The sequence below is a fragment of the Engraulis encrasicolus genome, chromosome 23 (assembly GCF_034702125.1).
Source record: "Engraulis encrasicolus isolate BLACKSEA-1 chromosome 23, IST_EnEncr_1.0, whole genome shotgun sequence".
NCBI classification, from domain to species: Eukaryota; Metazoa; Chordata; class Actinopteri; order Clupeiformes; family Engraulidae; genus Engraulis; species Engraulis encrasicolus.
The window spans coordinates 35825019-35844640 of record NC_085879.1 but is presented as its reverse complement, the minus strand read 5'-3'; the positions used below and the strand labels follow the sequence as shown (position 1 = coordinate 35844640).

General features: G+C 41.2%; 1 protein-coding gene across 1 annotated transcript in view; it reads right to left on the bottom strand.

The window, feature by feature from the left end:
- LOC134440002 (uncharacterized) overlaps positions 1–17450 on the bottom strand; it is a 48663-nt gene extending 31213 nt beyond the window's left edge. The window contains exons 1-4 of the mRNA XM_063189928.1: positions 17342–17450; positions 12542–13246; positions 11207–11911; positions 10283–10855 (exon numbers count right to left, since the gene is read on the bottom strand). Coding sequence (XP_063045998.1) covers positions 10283–10855; positions 11207–11911; positions 12542–13246; positions 17342–17450 — 2092 coding nt within the window. The remainder of the gene's footprint in view (positions 1–10282; positions 10856–11206; positions 11912–12541; positions 13247–17341) is intronic.
- Positions 17451–19622: the final 2172 nt, after the last annotated feature.

The following is a 19622-nucleotide window of genomic DNA, read 5'->3' as shown; positions in this document are numbered from 1 at the left end:
AAAGGCGGAGTGGAGGAGGAGAGAGGAGCAGTCGAGGAGAAGAAAGGAGGAGTGGAGGAGGAAGAGAGAGGAGGAGTGGAGGAGGAGGAGAGGGGAGGGCCAGCGGAGGAGGAGAGAGGAGTGGAAGAGGAGAGAGGAGGAGTGGAGGAGGAGGAGAGAGGAGTGGAAGAGGAGAAAGTGGAGGAGGTGGTGGCAGTGGAAGCTGAAGAGGAGGTGGCAGCATCAGAGGAGGAGGAGGTGGCCATAGCTGAGGAGGAGGTGGCCATAGCTGGGGAGGAGGTGGCCGTAGCTGGAGAGGAGGTGGCAGTAGCTGGGGAGGAGGTAGCGGAGGTGGTGAAGCAGGTGGTGGCAGGTGAAGAAAACTAAAGGGGAGGAGGAGAAAGCAGCTGGAGACTAAGTGCCGGAGAAGGAGGTGTGTGTGTGCGTGTACGTGTGTGTTTGTGCTGAAGTGATAGACATAGAGCGTGACAAAGAGAGAGTGTGTGTGTTTGTGTTTGTTTGTGTGTGTGTGTGTGTGTGTAGCTATATTCTATGTTTTTGTGTGTGTACGTGTGTGCACTTGTGTGCCTTTACTGTCCCAAGTATTTGTATGCTTGCTCTAGCTGTTATGAAAGCAGTGAAGAGCCATACATACAAAACATAATGACTGCCATTGTATTTTCTACCATATTCAAACACTGTGTATTCTCTTGGTTTTAATTCTGTGTGCAATAGATCGTGATCAATTCTGGGTACTGACACAAATGCTCAATCTGTAAATTGAATTCTAATAAAAATTGACATGGTTAATGTTGCCTGAACTTGCTTCAATGTACAGTACAGACCAAATGTGTGGACTCACCTTCTCATTTAGTTAATTGTCTTTATTTTTGTGGTTATTTACAGAACTAAGTACATTTTCAGGGAGGGCATCAAAACTGTGAATGAACACGTATAATTATGTGCGTAACAAAAAAATGAAAATATATAAAAAATAAAAACAATTATTTAAAAAATATATAAAAAATGCCAAACAGTGACGTCAACACAGCAAAACCCAGGGCTCCACATGTTTCAACAAGCGTATTTTTCGGATTATTTTCAAGTAAAAATACCCAGTAAGTCGAGTCATTTTTAATTGATACAAGCAATGCAAGAGATATTTTCTTGATCTGATAATGGGTCGCTTGGTCAGCATAGCTGGTTATCTAGATGAAACAGTGATACAAAAAGTAAAAGTGAAAAACCCTGCCACAGATTCCCTCCAACACAGGTTTGACCTCTCCAAGTAACTGGCTATGATTCACTATCAGATGATGAAAATGTAAAATGCTTGTATTGGCAAGTGTTTAAAACTTGGTTTTAGCTCTCAAAAGTAGTTCTACAATTCTAGTTATTGGAGGACTTTAATGTTCAACTAGGATTGACATGACTGACTGGGCATTTATATTTGAAAATAGACAAAAATAAGCTTATTGAAATGTGTGGAGCCATCTGTTGTGCTGTGTTGACGTCAGGTGGATAGACAGCTGACATTGTTGTTGGACAACAGCTAGAATTATATTTTTTGGTATAAACACGTAATTCTCCATCTGTTCAAGCACAGTTTTGATGCCCTGCATAAAAATACACAATGAAAATCCACAAAAATAAAGAGAAGGCATGAATGACAAGGTGAGTCCACACTTTTGGCCTGTACTGTCACATACATGGGTAGATGACAGGCTGCAAAAAACATTTTTTTCACAAAGCATTGTTTATGAGGGAAAAAAACATATGTCTACGTAGTGCAGCAATTGATCTTTCAAAAAATCCAAGTGGTCACAATGTTGGTCTATTAATTGATTATTTATTTACATTGATAAAGCAATTTGCTGAAAATATGTCCTTTGGTGTGACGTTAAGAAATATATATATTAAGTAATGTAGAAATGGCTTGATGGAGTTTTATGAACATTGTTACACTCTTCATATTTATTGCAATTTTTTAAAGTGTTAATTAAATGAGAAATTACCACTTAAGTATTTTTTTTTCCGTTAGAGGTGACCTTATTAGAAACCATCAAGGAAATACAGGGATATCTTTCTTTTTAAATTTTCAAAATTGTCCGAATTTATACTAACATTTCAGGGATGATAATTTGTTCTTCCCTAATGCAATATTCAGTGTTTATCAAAAATATTGTTAAGCTCAAACAAATATTTGAGCGTTTAATGTATGTCACACACCGTAGGACATTCATGTCACGCTAAAGGACAGAAATGCAAAACTGAGCCAGAAACAAATGTATCAACATGATTATTTTGTCTTTTGATCATAATGTAATGTTGTAGTCAATATGGACCTACACTTTGCACTTATAAGTCTTTGAGTCATAGATTATCAGCCTATCGTAACACTTAATGACAACCATGAGGTCATTAAATGTAACCTGCAGAGCTCATAAGACTCATACTGCAGTGTGACCTTGGCATGACCATCACACCTCACCCTCTTTGTAGGTATGCTATGACTGTCACACCATTGAACCTGTAGTGTGTAGTGGCCAGTGCCTGTTTGGTATCCCAAGCTGGGAAGCACATGTATGCTATATATTGAGCTCTCCACAACATTATTCATCTATACTTCTCGATACTCTCTCATTCATCTTTCCTTCACGGTTACCTTTATATTATATGGTTTCAAAGCACCAGTAATGGCATTTTATATCCTTTGACAGTATCTAAAATCAAAAGCAAATATTCATCAACAATGCATCAAAGTACAAATTATAATGGCCAATAAAGGAATAAGTAATTTGAATGCACAATATGTAGGTTATCTAGTCAAATAACAAAACAAAACAAAAAAAGTACTACCAGTTATTTTAAAAGCTATTTCTCAGATATCTAGTCCTTTGGTGTGACCTGTTTGTCCTTTGGAATTTCACCATCACACCATAGGACTTTTGAGCTTTTGAGTTAATTTAAAGCCATGTCGTTGCCAACTGAAATACAATTTCACCTTTAGTAAGATGCATTTGCATACATCAACATAAGAAAAAAAATACAAAAAATATAGTATTGTCAAAATGTATTCTATGGCTGTCACACCAAAGGACTACAAAACTAATACATATTGTGGTAGCAAAACATAATTGATTGATTGAAGAACTCTGAGAGAAAAAAACTAAAATCCACCCTTGCCATTGGCTTCTTAAGGGTCTAAAGTCACGATTTAAGTACAGCTGGAGCTTCAACAATAGATAATTATCCACAGAATTACCCAAAAATGTGATGTCACACCAATGGATATTGTTTTCTGTGACAAAGTTTCATAAGTCCATATGGTCTCAGAAAAACGGGGAAAAAATTAAACATTGCCACTTGCCAAAATAGACACCTTGAAAAACATGCCAGGATTGTTTAGAGAAATGACTGAGCTTTGATTATTTATTTAAAAATGTTATAACATGGAGAACCAAGCTTGCGACAGTCACACCATAGGACAAATGTGGCATTTGACTCAAAATTATTTAAACTCTGGTTTTATTACACATTACGTTTTCACAACATGGACACTAGTTTGATCATTTAAAACATTGACAATTTTGAAAGCATGACTTTACTTAATTTTAAGAGCCTGTGACAGCAAAATGTTCACGTCACGTCATCTACCCACTTACATAAATTAATGTGATAGTAGAATTGGGACTCTACGCATCATCCCTCACTCAGCTTGCAGGTGCATCACGGTGGGACAGACATCACTGGAAAGGAGAGGCTGGAGCACACTGCAGCTTAGTTTTCAAGACTTTATTTTGTGCACACACCCAACTAACGTTTCGGTGTTGCTACACCTTCTAAGGTGCCTCTCCTTTCCATAAATTAATGTGATATCATCGCTCCCCAGCAGAAAACTTGTATCACCACTATATTTTATCATTTTTTTATGCATTCTTTATTCATTATGAAATATAAATCAGTAATGCAGGCCAGTCTCCAAGAATATGTATACGTGTCTATGATTTTTTAACAACACAGTCTAACTTCCTCATTAGGTACAATGCAGAAAATTGTACAACAGCTATGTAATATCATGTGCTATTGTTGTACTTACGCCATGAATTTACTTTTAGCTTTACTTTTGACACCTCTGTGAATGTGATTTGAAATACTGTATCTTGAAGACATGAATGCAACAGGTCTCTGTAGTTCAACACAATAGCCTCTAGAGGGCACTGTCGCTCTATAATATTGTGAAACTAAATCGGCATGAAGTACACCAGGGGTGTCAAAGTCAGGTGCCGGGGCCAAATCTAGCCCGTGAGATTATTTCTATTATAGTAGGCCCACATACTCCATTAATATATTGTCACATGACTTTAACAGGCATATGAATGGGTAATATCTTACCCTCATATACAACAGAATATGCGCAGGAACATTTCAACTACCAAAGTATATCATGGGAATAAGTGCTTGCAAATTTTTCATTAATGTCCTGTTTCCACAATTGTAGCCTAATTTTAGTCCCATATTTATCTATGTAGTTTTGTTTCAGAATCTCTGTTCCATGAAGGCCTCCAGCCACCTGTAGCCAAGGGCCCCCTGGCCATCTTAATACGGCTCTGCTGACATGACGTCTGTGTAGCACCCAAAATGTACTTTAGTCTAATTATTATGCATATCACTTTAATTAGACAGCAATAACATAATGATACACTAAAATATGTATACACACACATAATTATTTCATGTTTTAATCTTTATAAAATATAACATTTGTGTTCACACCATACAGTAGCCTGGTCCTGACCATCCCGTAATACTACCATTTAATTTCGTATTTATGGTCTGGCATTTGTTTACTCTGAAGAGATTGTAGGAAGCAGGACGTTTGCACTCAGTTATTGTTTGAAATTATTGGACACCTCTCACCCAATCGCTGGCAGTTACTCAACAACAACATAGCGCAGACCAATGGCTCTGGCGCAGATGTGTACGTCATTGTCACTAGCGTCCTCCCCCTTTCGTCCCCACGTGGGGGGCGTATTCGCTTATTGGCTGTTTTCTGGGGGGGCGTTGCGATCAAAATTCTACTGATCCAGGCACGGCCAGACTACCGTAGTGGAGCGAATCCTTTGGCGCAAGTACGTAGGATGGCTCGCGAGGCTAACCATACAGTACATATAGTTTCCTTTCCATAATCATTTCGTGATACGGTGAAGGTCAATATACAAAAAAGTGTAATTTACTTTGGCAAACGCACAAAAAGTTCACAAAGGAAACTGGATATCTGAACTAAAACATCGCTCATTTCACACTTGATCTTTTTAAGGGGAATATCTGTGGCAGAAATCAGGTCTGCAGCATATCAGTAATAATGAACTAGAAATTAGTAGCCTAAATCAACACATGATGCCGTACATTAAAATGCTAGGCCTGCATTTCATGAAATAGAACGGAATGCACCCATAACATTGTTCTGATTCAGCTGCACGGTGTCTATGTAGTATCTCTCTACCATCCATGGCCATATCTTTTGGTGAGATCAACTCTTGTCTTCAACAATGCTGTCAGATCTTTGGCATTCATACGAGACTCAGGACCATACTGTAGCAGTGGTGTCACAATGTCATGGAGCGCTGGCTGTAGTTTAGACATGGCCTGGGGAACATTTTTATTACAAACCAGCCTACGCAGTTCCTGCACTTTGCTGTATGTCCACGGCTTGGAGTCTGTGAACATCTCCAGCAGAGTGATGCCAAGAGACCACATGTCAGACATGGTGCTGCACTCATTGCACTCTATGAGACACTCTGGGGCCATGTATTGTGGAGTCCCCCCAAATGCACCACAGAAACCCCCCATGTGACTGCCTCCTGTTGACATGGACACCGTTTCCATCAGGTTTGCCAATCCCCAGTCAGTCAGGTAGGCCTTCTTGTTCTCTGCAGCAACCTGACAATGACACAATACAGACAGTTATGAAGGATTAGCCCAATAGGCATTTTATGACTCGTACCTACAGTATATCACGAAAGTGAGTACACCCCTCAAAGTTTTTGCAGATTTGTGAGTATATCTTTTCATAGGAAAGCATTACAGAAATGACACTTTGACACAATGATTGGTGACCTTTTAACAACATATTTAACCCCTTAAATGTCTTGTTCACTCAGAAAAAAACAAAATACATTAATGTTTGAACATGTACTCACAAAAGTGAGTACACCCCAGATTAAAATCCGGTAGAGAAGGGGCTGTGTTGGCTCGAATCGTCTCGAAATGAAAAGGGATTAAAAGGGAGGTCATCAGTGTGCGTTTCAACCTTGCTTTGCTCTGAACTTTTACATTTTGTGTGTGCACCTGACCAAAATAGATTGGTGTGAGATTTGAATGCAATCCTATGGAGAATATCATGATCTGCTTCAGTAGTCACAGTGCATGTTGTGCATGAGGTGTATTTCAGATTACCAATGTTGACAGCAGCCATGCATCCCTAAACCATGTCAGTCCCACTACCATGCTTGGCTTTTGAGAGGATACACTTTTTTGTAAAACCCACTTGTTTACCATCACACATACTTGACACCATCTAAAGTATATTTGTTTATTTTGGTCTCTTCAGATCACACAACATGGTTCCAGTGATCCATATCCTTGGTCTGTTCATCTCTCTTGAGACCAAGATAAACAAATTTGCTTTAAATGGTGTCAAGCATGTGTGGTGGTAAACAAGTGAGTTTACAAAAAAAAGTGTATCCTCTCAATAGCCAGGCATGGTAGTGGGACTGACATGGTTTGGGGATGCATGGATGCTGTCAACATTGGCAATCTGAAATACACCTAAAAGAAACATGCATGTCAACATGCACTGTGACTACTGAAGCAGATCAAGATAGTCTCCATGGGATTGCATTCAAATCTCACACCAATCTAATTAAACCAGATGCACACTCAAAATGTAAAAGTTCAATGCAAAGAAAGGTTGAAACGCACACTGATGACCTCCCTTTTAATCCCTTTTCATTTCGAGACGATTCGAGCCAACACAGCCCCTTCTATACCGGATTTTAATCTGGGGTGTTCTCACTTTTGTGGGTACATGTTCAAACATTAATGGCTGTATTTTGGGTTTTTTCTGAGTGAGCGGTTAAATGTGTTGTTAAAAGGTCACTAATCATTGTGTCAAAGTGAAATTTCTGTAATGCTTTCCTATGAAAAGATATACTCACAAATCTGCAAAAACTGTGAGGCATGTACTCACTTTTGTGATATACTGTAGTGTAAACAAGAACCAGTATTCATGATAAAATGACATTTTGAGAACATTTTAAAAAATTGAATCAATTTGTATTCAATTTCTACAGTTTGAGATATAGACATTTATCACCCGGTAAGCAGACGGTACGTCTTCTGATTGGCTGAGCAGGTGTCCTTTATTCCCCGAGAGCAGGACACCTATGATGTCATGCGTGCGTGCAGGCATCTAAGTTGCTTCTTTTCTAACTTTCTGGCGAAGTGCCGTTGCTATTCTAAACTTTCGGCTGCGCCGTCGGGGTGTCACAACGCTCCGCCTCGTCCATTATTTCGCTTGATATTGGGACACCTCGTCGGCCGTTATTCCATACATAGCTACACTTGTGTTACAGTACGTTCCAAGAGCAAAACATCACCAGTCAGAAGAGAAGCTGTGCTGCTTGGAGAACATTACAATATCTGCAGGCTTGTCAACTGACCATTATATTTGCTGGCTTCAAGTCCTGATGGATGACGTGTTTCCCATGTATGTACTCAACAGCCATGGCCAAATCTAAGGCCACAAACAGCTTATCCTCTTGCTGCAACTGAAGACAAATAAAAACAAACATTAAGGAAACATTTCAATCATGTCCCAGTCAAATAAAGGGAAGTGGTCGTGAAAATGCATCCCAGAGAAAATATGAATGCAACACTAAAAACGATATTCAGAAGTGGCAGTGGTGGCAACTTAGGGCAGTTGGTCCTGTCAGCTGCTGAAAAAAATCAGCAGACAATCATAACAACAATGCTATAACATGACAGTTGTCATATTATTGTTTTATATTGCATACTATTTTATATTACAAAATTCCTAGTAGTTCAAAAGGTTTTTCAATATGTATTCCCAGGTAATTAATTACAGCAATAAATAAGCCATTCTGCTAGTGAAATACCTTAATAGGAGTGTCTGCGTGAAGAACCTGTTGCAGGTTGGCACCGTGGATGTACTCATTAGCAATGAGGATCTGGCTCTCACTTTTGGACACAGCCATCATCCGCACAATGTTGGGATGGGACAATCGCCTGGAAAGCAGATTGGTGTTTTAGCGAATGGAATTATGCTTTCAATAAAACAACAATTTCAAAACAATTACTATTTCATCTGGTCTTACTAATTATGGCTGATCTGACTTCTAAATAAAAACGTCAGTAATGATATGAATATCATGTATGTACACATACATGTATTACTGCTTACTAAACAAATATTTTAGGCAGCAGTGCCAACCATACAAAATCTCTTACCAGGGAATAATGACTTCATTTGTCAATATTGGATTGGGTCCTGTTTGTATGACTTTCACTGCAGCAGGAGTTCCCTGGTATGATCCTCTGTAAACTACTCCATAGGAACCACGCCCAATGCATTTAGTGGCATCATACGTTATTGTGGAAATATCAACAAAGGGACCTTTCGTTTTAAAGCCTAAAAGCATGTAAACATATGTATTAAAAAAACACAAAGAAATTCTGAAAGAAATACATACATTGTAGTACCCTAAGTTGGCTTAATGGCTTCATGAGAAATCAGTTTTGTTTAGTTGACTTTATTTGTCCATATTTCTTCTAAATACATGGTGTAAAGTTCCTCTGTCTAGCATGCACTACAACAAGTGGGGAGATTACATTTACCACTTGTTCTTTTTTTGTTTTTGAAAAGAACCTTATACTACTTAACTGATATGACCTTATGTTCCATCATGAGAGGAAAATACACACTACTATCAGAGAATGTGTACAAAGGTAAACTGTGTCTGTAAAGGTACACTAACCTGCAGTCTTTAAGGATGACCTCTGTTGTTTTGCTGTGACCCCTGTGACCCCTCCTCGATTCTCTCTAGTGTGTGGTGGACCCATCACCATGGATACCTCAGCATCTCCTCTGCTCTCCTCTGCCTCAGCAGCACCAACCCCAGAGCTCTGACTGGAGGCAGCTATCCTGCGCCGCTTACTTGTCTTATTCACATCTGATTGGAGCACTGATGCAGAGTCATATGCAGAATCAACTCTGGAGAAGTCATCAGGATTGGCCTCGCTGACTGGAAGAGAAATTATGTAGTCATCATTATTAACTAACATCTGTAATGCAGATCAATACAAACACCAATATCAATACTACACTAATATACACATTTAAACGAGGCAAATGTTACACTCACACTTGGGACGACCACCATCCATACTCCAATCTCCATCATTTCCTGCCACCATGTGTTGTGTAGTTTTCAGCTTCCAAAAGGGCTTTGTAATCTCTGGCTTGACTGCTGATCTGGCAGAATCATATGCAGAATCCTCTCTTGACCAGTCATCAGGAATAACACCAGAGACTACAAGAGAGTGAGGAAATATAAAGAAAAATCACTCAGTCACTAGTAGTCAGTAAGGCAGCTGGTCAATTTTTTCATTATCAGCCATTTGATAGTTTTCTTGATACGGTTGAAGTTTATATACAAACATTATACAAAACTGCATTTTAATATAGTAAGAATATACACTCACAAAAAGAAATTACATATTCAGAGGCGAAATTATATTCATAACAATAAACTGATATCTATAATCACTGTGCAGATCAATAAACAACACCAATGTAAATACTACATTGACATACACATTAAAACAATGCAAATGCTGCACTCACAGTTGGGACGATCACCCATACTCCAATCTCCATCATTTCCTGCCACCATGTGTTGTGTAGTTTTCAGCTTCCTAAAGGGCTTTGTAATCTCTGGCTTGACTGCTGATCTGGCTGATTCATATGCAGACTCCTCTCTTGACAAGTCGTCAGGAATAACACCAGAGACTACAAGAGAGATCAAATATATACCTTGTACAAACGTAGTCAAGTCAGGAAGAGAGTTCCTCAGTGCTTCATACATTTCCAATACACAACAGCCATTTAACCAGGCTGTCTATGCAAATACTCTTTAATGAACATCATGCAAAATGTACGTTTCACTGGTTAAAAATGGACACTCACAATAAGGACGGACACCTATACTGTTTTCTCCACTGTTCACCATCCCCATCTCTTCTATCTTCTCCAGCAGCTCTGTCACCTGGCCACCATCACTCTTCTTGTTGTCTAAAACATGGTACCTGTTCCCACATTTCTCCACAACCCACTGCAGAGCCTCTCCTCCACTCTCAATGTGCTGCTCAATGCTTGTGTCTCCCAGCCAGTCCCCTCTGGTGAACAGCACTATAGTGTGGCTCCAGACTCTCTCACCCAGGAGCTCCAGGTGTTCCTGCACTGCTCTTCTCTTGGTCTCTGTGAATTTCTTACTCACATCCATGACCAGGAGTAGAGCATGGGGTCCTGGAGGACACAGGGTCACACTGAGGACAATCTCTTGTTTATCATGTTCAGGAGTTTCCTCTACAGTGTTGTTCATCCACCATCCTGGAGCCTCCACTACTGTGATGTGTCTGCCTGCTGTTTTTCCTTCTCTCTTTACACACTCAGTTGTTCTTCCTGGAGTTTGGAACTCCTGTCTGCCCAGGATGGTGTTTCCACATGAACTCTTCCCTGCAGCTCGGAATCCTAGCAGAACAATCCTCATGTCTGAGATGTGTGGAACACCTCCTGGAAACAGAAAGAAAGACATTCCCTTAGACATTCTCAATCAATTCATCAATGTACTGATTCAGACTTATAAACTATTCTGTCTCAGTGAGAGTGCATTTCAGGTGTGTGTGTGTGTGTGTGTGTGTGTGTGTGTGTGTGTGTGTGTGTGTGTGTGTGTGTGTGTGTGTGTGTGTAAGGGAGAGAGAGAGAGAGAGAGAGAGAGAGAGAGAGAGAGAGAGAGAGAGAGAGAGAGAGAGAGAGAGAGAGAGAGAGAGAGAGAGAGAGAGAGAGAGATTAATATGATAGAGAATAACTGTGAAATGGAAATGAACATGTCCCATAAAGATTCATCAGCAGCACATTTCTCACCTGCTGATGATCTGAGAGTCTCTCTCTGTTTCTGCACCTTCATCTTCCTCTGCTCTGCTCTTCTCTTTTCTTCCTTCTTCTTCTCCGTCAGTGTAATCAGCATGTTGTTATCGAAGCCAAAGTGATGACCACTGTTCACAGTCACCATCTCTTCTATCTTCTCCAGCAGCTCTGTCACCTGGCCACCATCACTCTTCTCAGTGTCTAGAACATGGTACCTGTTCCCACATTTCTCCACAACCCACTGCAGAGTCTCTCCTCCACTCTCAATATGCTGTTCTATGCTTGTGTCTCCCAGACAGTCCCCATAGGTGAACAGCACTATAGTGTGGCTCCAGACTCTCTCACCCAGGAGCTCCAGGTGTTCCTGCACTGCTCTTCTGAGTGTCTCTGTGAATGGCCAATCCACCCTAATGACCAGGAGTAGAGCATGGGGTCCTGGAGGACACAGAGACCCACTGAGGACAATCTCTCGTTTATCCCGTTCAGGAGTTTCCTCTACAGTGTAGTTATTCCACCATCCTGGAGCCTCCACTACAGTGATGTGTCTGCCTGCTGTTTCTCCTTCTCTCTTCACACACTCAGCTGTTCTTCCTGGAGTCTGGAACTCCTGTCTGCCCAGGATGGTGTTTCCACATGAACTCTTCCCTGCACCTCTGCTTCCAAGCAGCACAATCCTCATGTCTGAGATGTGGGGAACACCTCCTGGAAACAGAAACAAAGACATTCCCTAAGACATGCAATCAATCAATTCATCAATGTGTTGATTTAGACTTATACACTATTTTGTCTCAATGAGAGTGCATTTCAGGTGTGTGTGTGTGTGTGTGTGTGTGTGTGTAGGGCTTGGCTGTGTGTGTGTGTGTGTGTGTGTGTGTGTGTGTGTGTGTGTGTGTGTGTGTGTGTGTAGGGCTTGGGTGACTGTGTGTGTGTGTGTGTGTGTGTGTGTGTGTGTGTGTGTGTGTGTGTGTGTGTGTGTGTGTGTGTGTGTGTGTGTGTGTGTGTGTGTGTGGGTGTGTGTGCGGCCGTGCAGGGCTTGGCTGACTGTGTGAGCGTGTCCTGTGCACACGTAGTGCTTGGGTGACTGTGTGTGTTGTTTGGAGGGGGGGGTTGTAGGACCTGGCTGACTGTGTGTGTGTGTGTGTGTGTGTGTGTGTGTGTGTGTGTGTGTGTGTGTGTGTGTGTGTGTGTGTGTGTGTGTGTAAGGGAGAGAGAGAGAGAGAGAGAGAGAGAGAGAGAGAGAGAGAGAGAGAGAGAGAGAGAGAGAGAGAGAGAATAACTGTGCAATGGAAATGAACATGTCCCATCAAGATTCAGCAGCAGCACATTTCTCACCTGCTGATGATCTGAGAGTCTCTCTCTGTTTCTGCACCTTCATCTTCCTCTGCTCTGCTCTTCTCTTTTCTTCCTTCTTCTTCTCCGTCAGTGTAATCAGCATGTTGTTATCAAAGCCAAAGTGATGACCACTGTTCACCGTCACCATCTCTTCTATCTTCTCCAGCAGCTCTGTCACCTGGCCAACATCACTCTTCTTGTTGTCTAAAACATGGTACCTGTTCCCACATTTCTCTACAACCCACTGCAGAGCCTCTCCTCCACTCTCAATGTGCTGCTCAATGCTTGTGTCTCCCAGCCAGTCCCCTCTGGTGAACAGCACTATAGTGTGGCTCCAGACTCTCTCACCCAGGAGCTCCAGGTGTTCCTGCACTGCTATTCTGTCTTCCTCTGTGAATGACTCACTCACATCAATGACCAGGAGTAGAGCATGGGGTCCTGGAGGACACAGAGACACACTGAGGACAATCTCTCGTTTATCACGTTCAGGAGTTTCCTCTACAGTGTAGTTATTCCACCATCCTGGAGCCTCCACTACAGTGATGTGTCTGCCTGCTGTTTCTCCTTCTCTCTTCACACACTCAGCTGTTCTTCCTGCAGTCTGGAACTCCTGTCTGCCCAGGATGGTGTTTCCACATGAACTCTTCCCTGCAGCTCTGTATCCCAGCAGCACAATCCTCATGTCTGAGATGTGGGGAACACCTCCTGGAAACAGAAAGAAAGACATTCCCTAAGACATGCAATCAAGCAATTCATCAACGGGTGGACTCAGACTTATAAGCTATTCTGTCTCAGTGACAATGCATTTCAGGTGTGTGTGTGTGTGTGTGTGTGTGTAGGGCTTGGCTGTGTGTGTTGGGGGGGGGGCTTGGCTATGTGTGTGTGTGTGTGTGTGTGTGTGTGTGTGTGTGTGTGTGTGTGTGTGTGTGTGTGTGTGTGTGTGTGTGTGTGTGTGTGTGTGTGTGTGACCTTATTTATAACGGGTGCGTACGCACAAAAGACTGCGCATGCCAAGTTCACCGCAAGGTTTGGTATTAACGTATAGAAAAATAACTTAGCGGTAAACATGCGCAGCTCCACGCAAAGTTTGACCCATGCGTAGGCACTAAACAAAAGACCAAACGTGGACAGCGCGACCTCGGGAGGTAGCTGGAAGAACGACCCGAAATTGGTTGAGGAAAAAATCGGAGGTCACGTGTCACGATAGCCACTTTAATATTAGTTAATCCAGTTCGCAACGAAAATGTGGTTGTTTGTTGTTTGGTAATGGTGGAAATTAATAAGTAGGCCTACCTGGCCTATCCGTAGCCGCATGCATGTTTTGTAAGGAAGTAATAGACCCTTCAAATTGTACGTTTATGGTACATTACATTTGGAAATAGGCTACCCTACATTTGATTAACCATGTCCATGGACCTTTCCATTATCAGGCTATAATCGTATCTGTAGGCTATAAAGTGTTCCGAGTCTGCAAGGAATTACGTCAACATTTAAGCCAGTTGCAGAATCATCTGCTCGAGTCCCAAGTGCATCTGTAGTAGCCTATACTGATAGAAAAAGAAGGTTGATTCTCAGCCATACAGGCAAGCATACAGCCAAGTGCCATACTCATGGACAGCTTCATTTCTCTTGTTGCATGTCATTTCTTATCCATGTGGTTATTCATCATCAAAGAAGCAGAGGCATTTGACAGCTTGTCTTATACACTGATAATGCACGTTTATAATACACACATTTATGCAGACTAGAAAATGCCCATAGATGTCATGCTGTCTGTGGATATGTCGATTGACAGTTGGGGCGTCACTTTGAACTGAAAGCAGACAGCTGCGCGCAGTGACCTGCGGTAAACCCGGTGCATATGAGGTGCGATAGTTTTTTACAATAGTTTTTTACCGGTGAATTTCACATGGACGTTTCCTTGACTTAGCTATTTTTCCCCTTGTTATTAAATTAATTAATACTACATGTCCATGGCCTGGCCGGTTCATGTTTTTTTACCTCTAGTATAGCGTGACCTTTGCGAACATAACCATCCACATGATGCAATTCGAGGGATTTTGACTTCCCAAACTTAACTGCTCAACATTGCCCAACGTTTTCTACAGTCCCAGGAAAAAGTTTGTACACCCTTTGAAATTTCTTACATTTCTGTCAAAATTGGTCATAAAGCATGGTCTGATCTTCCTGGAAATCACAAGAAGGAACAACCAGAGTCTGCTTTAACTAATTCAACCCAAACATTTACAAGTTTACATATTTTCATTGGCCATAAGATGTAAACATTCACAGGACAGCAAGGCATAAGTAAGTACACCCTTGCATTCAATAGGTTTTAACCCTAAGTTTGTCGTAATAACCTCAACCAGATGTTTCCTGTAGTTGCAGATCAGATTAACAAAACAATCTGGATGTATCTTGACTCCCTCTTCTTTAGAAAACTGCCCTTCTTCAGCAAGGTTTCTGGGATGTCTGGAGTGCACAGCTTTCTTGACTTCATGCCATATCATCTCAAATGTTTTTTTGTCAGAGCTTTGACTGGGCTATTCCAGAATGTGTATTTCATTGTTATGAAGCAATTCAAAAGTCAATTGCCTCTAAAATATGGGTGGTTGTCCCATTTCAGCACCCATCCTCTCGTGTGCCTCAACTGTGTGACAGACTACCTCACATTTTTTCTGTAAAATATCTCAATAAACTTCTGAGTTCATTGTTTGACTGATAATAGCAAACTGACAAGGGCCTGAGGCACCAAGGTAGCCGCATGTAATGATGCTCCCGCCACCATACTCAAAGGTGGAGATGATGTTTTGGTGAAGGTGTGGTTCTCCAGTTCTCCTCCAAACATGATACTATGTGTTCCCCTGAAAAATTCAACTTTGGTTTCAACGTTGGTCTACGGAATATTTAGCAGTAATTTTATGAAGCATATAAATGCTTTTTTGCAAACCTCAAAGGTGCAGCAATATTTTTTGGACAGAAACCCCATTAATTTTAGATTGGCAGAATGAACCCCATTTTTAGTTATTCTTGGTTACATCTCCACTTCTGAGTATGGTGGCGGGAGCATCATTATATGCGGCTACCTTGCTGCCTCAGGCCTTTGAAAGTTTGCTATTATCATTGGAGCAATGAACTCAAGTTTATTGTGATATTTTACAGAAAAAAACGCGAGGAAGTCTGTCACACAGTTGAAGCACATAAGAGGATGGGTGCTGAAATGTGACAACAACCCATACTTTAGAAGCAAATCGACATTAGAATGGCTTCATAATAATGAAATACACATTCTGGAATAGTCCAGTCAAACCCCTGACTAAAAACAATTGAGATTATATGGCATGGTGTCAAGAAAGCTATGCACTCCAGACATCCCAGAAACCTTGCTGACAAGAGGCAGTTCTCTAAAGAAGAGGGAGACAAGATACATTCAGATTGTTTTGTTAATCCGATCTGCAACTACAGGACAAGTGTGGTTAAGAATATTGCAACTAACTGAGGGTTAAAACCTATTTAATGCAAGGGTGTACTTACTTATGCCTTGCTGTCCTGTGAATGTTATAGCCTTATGGCCAATAAAAATATGATAACATGTAAATGTTTGTGTGGAATTAGTTAAAGCAGACTCTGATTGTTCCTTCTTGAGGTTTCCGGGAAGATCAGACCAAGTTTTATGATACATTTGGACTGAAATGTAAGAAATTTCAAAGGGTGTACAAACTTTTTCCTGGGACTGTATCTAATAAAACTGTTTGCTCCACATGTGGTAAATCTCTCATCTGCTTTCCGCACGCCGTCCACAGATATAAATATTAATTTTGGGCGTTTTACTGAATATTCATGATTAATTATGGGTGTGTCCACAGGTGCGCACATGTGCCGCAACTTCAGAGTCAGTTGAGATTTATAAAGGGAAATCAGTGTGGAACGTACGTGCGCCATGCTTTATAAATCTGAATGTTTTCATGCATACGTACATCCTGAGATTCGTGCGTGCGCCCTCTTTTGGCGCATTTCTTCCGCAAAGTTTTATAAATGAGGCCCCTGGTGTGTGTGTGTGTGTGTGTGTGTGTGTGTGTGTGTGTGTGTGTGTGTGTGTGTGTGTGTGTGTGTGTGTGTGTATGAGTGTGTGGGTGTCCTCCTCAGCTGTACTGGCATGAGGTAGCTTGGATGACTGTGTGTGTGTGTGTGTGTGTGTGTGTGTGTGTGTGTGTGTACGTAGGGCTTGGGTGACAGTGTATGTGGTTGGGGGGAGGGTTGTAGGCCTGGATGACTGCGCGTGTGTGTGTGTGTGGGGGGGGGGCTTAGTAAATGTGTGTGTGTGTGTGTGTGTGTGTGTGTGTGTGTGTGTGTGTGTGTGTGTGTGTGTGCGCGTGTGTGTGTATGTAAGTGACAGTGTGCATTTCTCTGATGTGTGGAACACCTTCTGGAAACAGAAACTCTCTGAGATATATTGATATGCAATACATAAGTGTGTGTGTGTGTGTGGGGGGGGGTTCTGTGTGTCAGTGAGAGTGTTTTTTCAGAGAGTGTTTCTGAAGAGTACAAGTGACCTTGTACAAACTATTTTGTACAGGGTCTTTGGGTGCCTACATCCTTTGTAAGACACTGAAGATGACTTAAGGTCAAAACGTCTGTCTGTCATGTTAACCCACTAAAATAAAATACAAGAATCACACTCGTGCCTTTCAGGTGTGTGTGAGTCATTGAGAGTGAAAGAGAATGGAGAAATATACTGTAGATGTGGGCCTATATCTGTTACTTATGGACTATCTTTGTAAATACTTTAAAATGTCTTACCTGCTGATGATCCGAGAGTCTCCCTCTGTTTCTTCACCTTCATCATCCTCTCCTCTGCTCGTCTATTTATTTCTTCCTCCTCCTCCTTCTTCTTCATCCGTTCATTCATAGTCTTGGGGTCAAGGCTGAAGTAAGCACCATCGTTTTCTGCAATCACAGATTAAGTAAATGATCTTGCAGAGAAAATTTCTGAGAGTATTTTTTTGAAGGCAGCATTTGCTTCTGAAGGGGCATATTATCAGCACATTATTTAGTTAAAGGTGCACTGTATAGGACGGTGATCAGAGTAGGTATTGCAACTATGCTGCTGCTCATTGAAACTGTGCTGCCTACTGCCAAATTACATCTTTTCATAAATATGTACTAAATAATGAACTAATATTTACTAGTGTGACCAAAAGTACAGTAGGTTTTGCAGCTGAAATGTCTATTTCTGGAAATTCAAAATGGCGGACAATGGAGAAGAGCCCCTTTTTCATGTATGAAAAGTGCAATTTTCCCAGTAATAATGAATACTTAGAATTTGATGGTGGTGGTAAGTATTCATGAAAAAGTTAACATTTGTGAATGGGCAGCATAAACTCTGGAAATAAACTGAACTCTGAACTCTGGAAATATACTAAAAAAATGACATAGTCCACCACCTTTAATGTCATTCGATTTAAAATGGTCATATTCTTTTTGATCCTCTGACAAATCTGTGTCAGCCAGACAAATGAAGAGCACAGAAATTATTTTATTATGTAGCCTCCTCGTGCAGATGGGCCTGTAAGCGGACCCGTTCAATCTTAGTTGAAAAGACAAAACTACATGTACATCATAACAATATTGCTATGACATTACAGAGAGCCTTTAGTAACAGATTAAGACTTTGGCATTACAGTTTTGGTGACTGTAAGGCTGTGACGTTGGCTCTGCGCTAAGAAGTTAATTAATTCATGTCTTTCAGATACTGTCTTTCCATTGTCCCACACTGACAAAGCGACACTGGCCCTCATTTAGCCTACATATTTGCAATCACAATTAAATTTGATAAATGCCAAGCTTTGCACAGAAATGAACTGAATTTAAGGATGTTTTCCATCGTACGATAGTATGATAAAATAAGGGCCATTGTCACCCACTCCTGTCACCAACTGTAGGACTTAGACTTAGACTTAGACTTATGTTTATTGATCCCACAACTTAGGGTAACGGCAGGCATTTATTTCATGAGTGTAATCTGGGGACCGCAGTAGCAATTCATCCCACAATTCAAGCAGTTTGGTCGGAAGGTCAGAACGAGACTGACATTTTACATCCTAGCCTATCTGTTCTTTCTTACTCTCCTACCAGTTCCACCTGAACACAAGCCAGACGAATAGCTATTGATAGTGATCTCTCGCCCTCTGGTGGTCTTTGGATAATCGGATGTATTCTAGCATTCCTGGGTTGTTACCTGGACTCTGAATCCACCTTGGCTATCATATTTTAAATTAAACAAAAGTTAACATACTCTAACAGCTTCTTCTCATGATGACTTATGAGTAGTGAGGGCATGCGCTGGAACTGAACAAATGCTCGACAGAAGTGGACGGAATGTGTTCTTTTGTTTGAAAAGATAAAAAACACCATTTGAGGCACTCCTTACTAAAGTTTAAGAAGCCTTTATTAAATACTGGCTACATGCCTACGCGTTTCGACCCAGTGGTTGCATCCCAATATGTGACCTTGCCTCCTCCACTTGCCTCCTCCACTTGCTTCTCGTCATGATGACATCACTGACAACAGCATTATATTTCAATATCTTGCAAAAGCTCAATTGTAAAGTCTTTTTCTCATTTGCAATTGGGATGGTGAATGAAAAACAGTCCCTCAAAAGTTGTTGTGGCGAGGCTGACAGCTGGGAAACTTTATCGTTTTCTCCACGGAGGAGGGGCCAGGAGGCGGGACGAGGAGACAAGCACAAGTGGAGGAGGCAAGGACACATATTGGGATGCACCCATTGTCTTCATCAGGGCATGCCAAACAATTGCAGGTGAAAGGTATATCAGGTAAGGAGGTAGAGCTAGGTCACATGACACAGAAAGCCCGCCCCTCCCCAACCACTCAAGGTAAATACAAACAACCATTTATCAAAGTGTCTCCCACAACCAAAACAAATAATTAAAAACAGTATTTCATTATCTCAATCTACCATCTTTTTCATCCCACAGTCCGATTCTTAAGTTCATTCAGAGTTAAAAAATAGATATTTACAAAAATGGAGAAAAGTCCACATCCTCATTGAGGCCCGGAAATG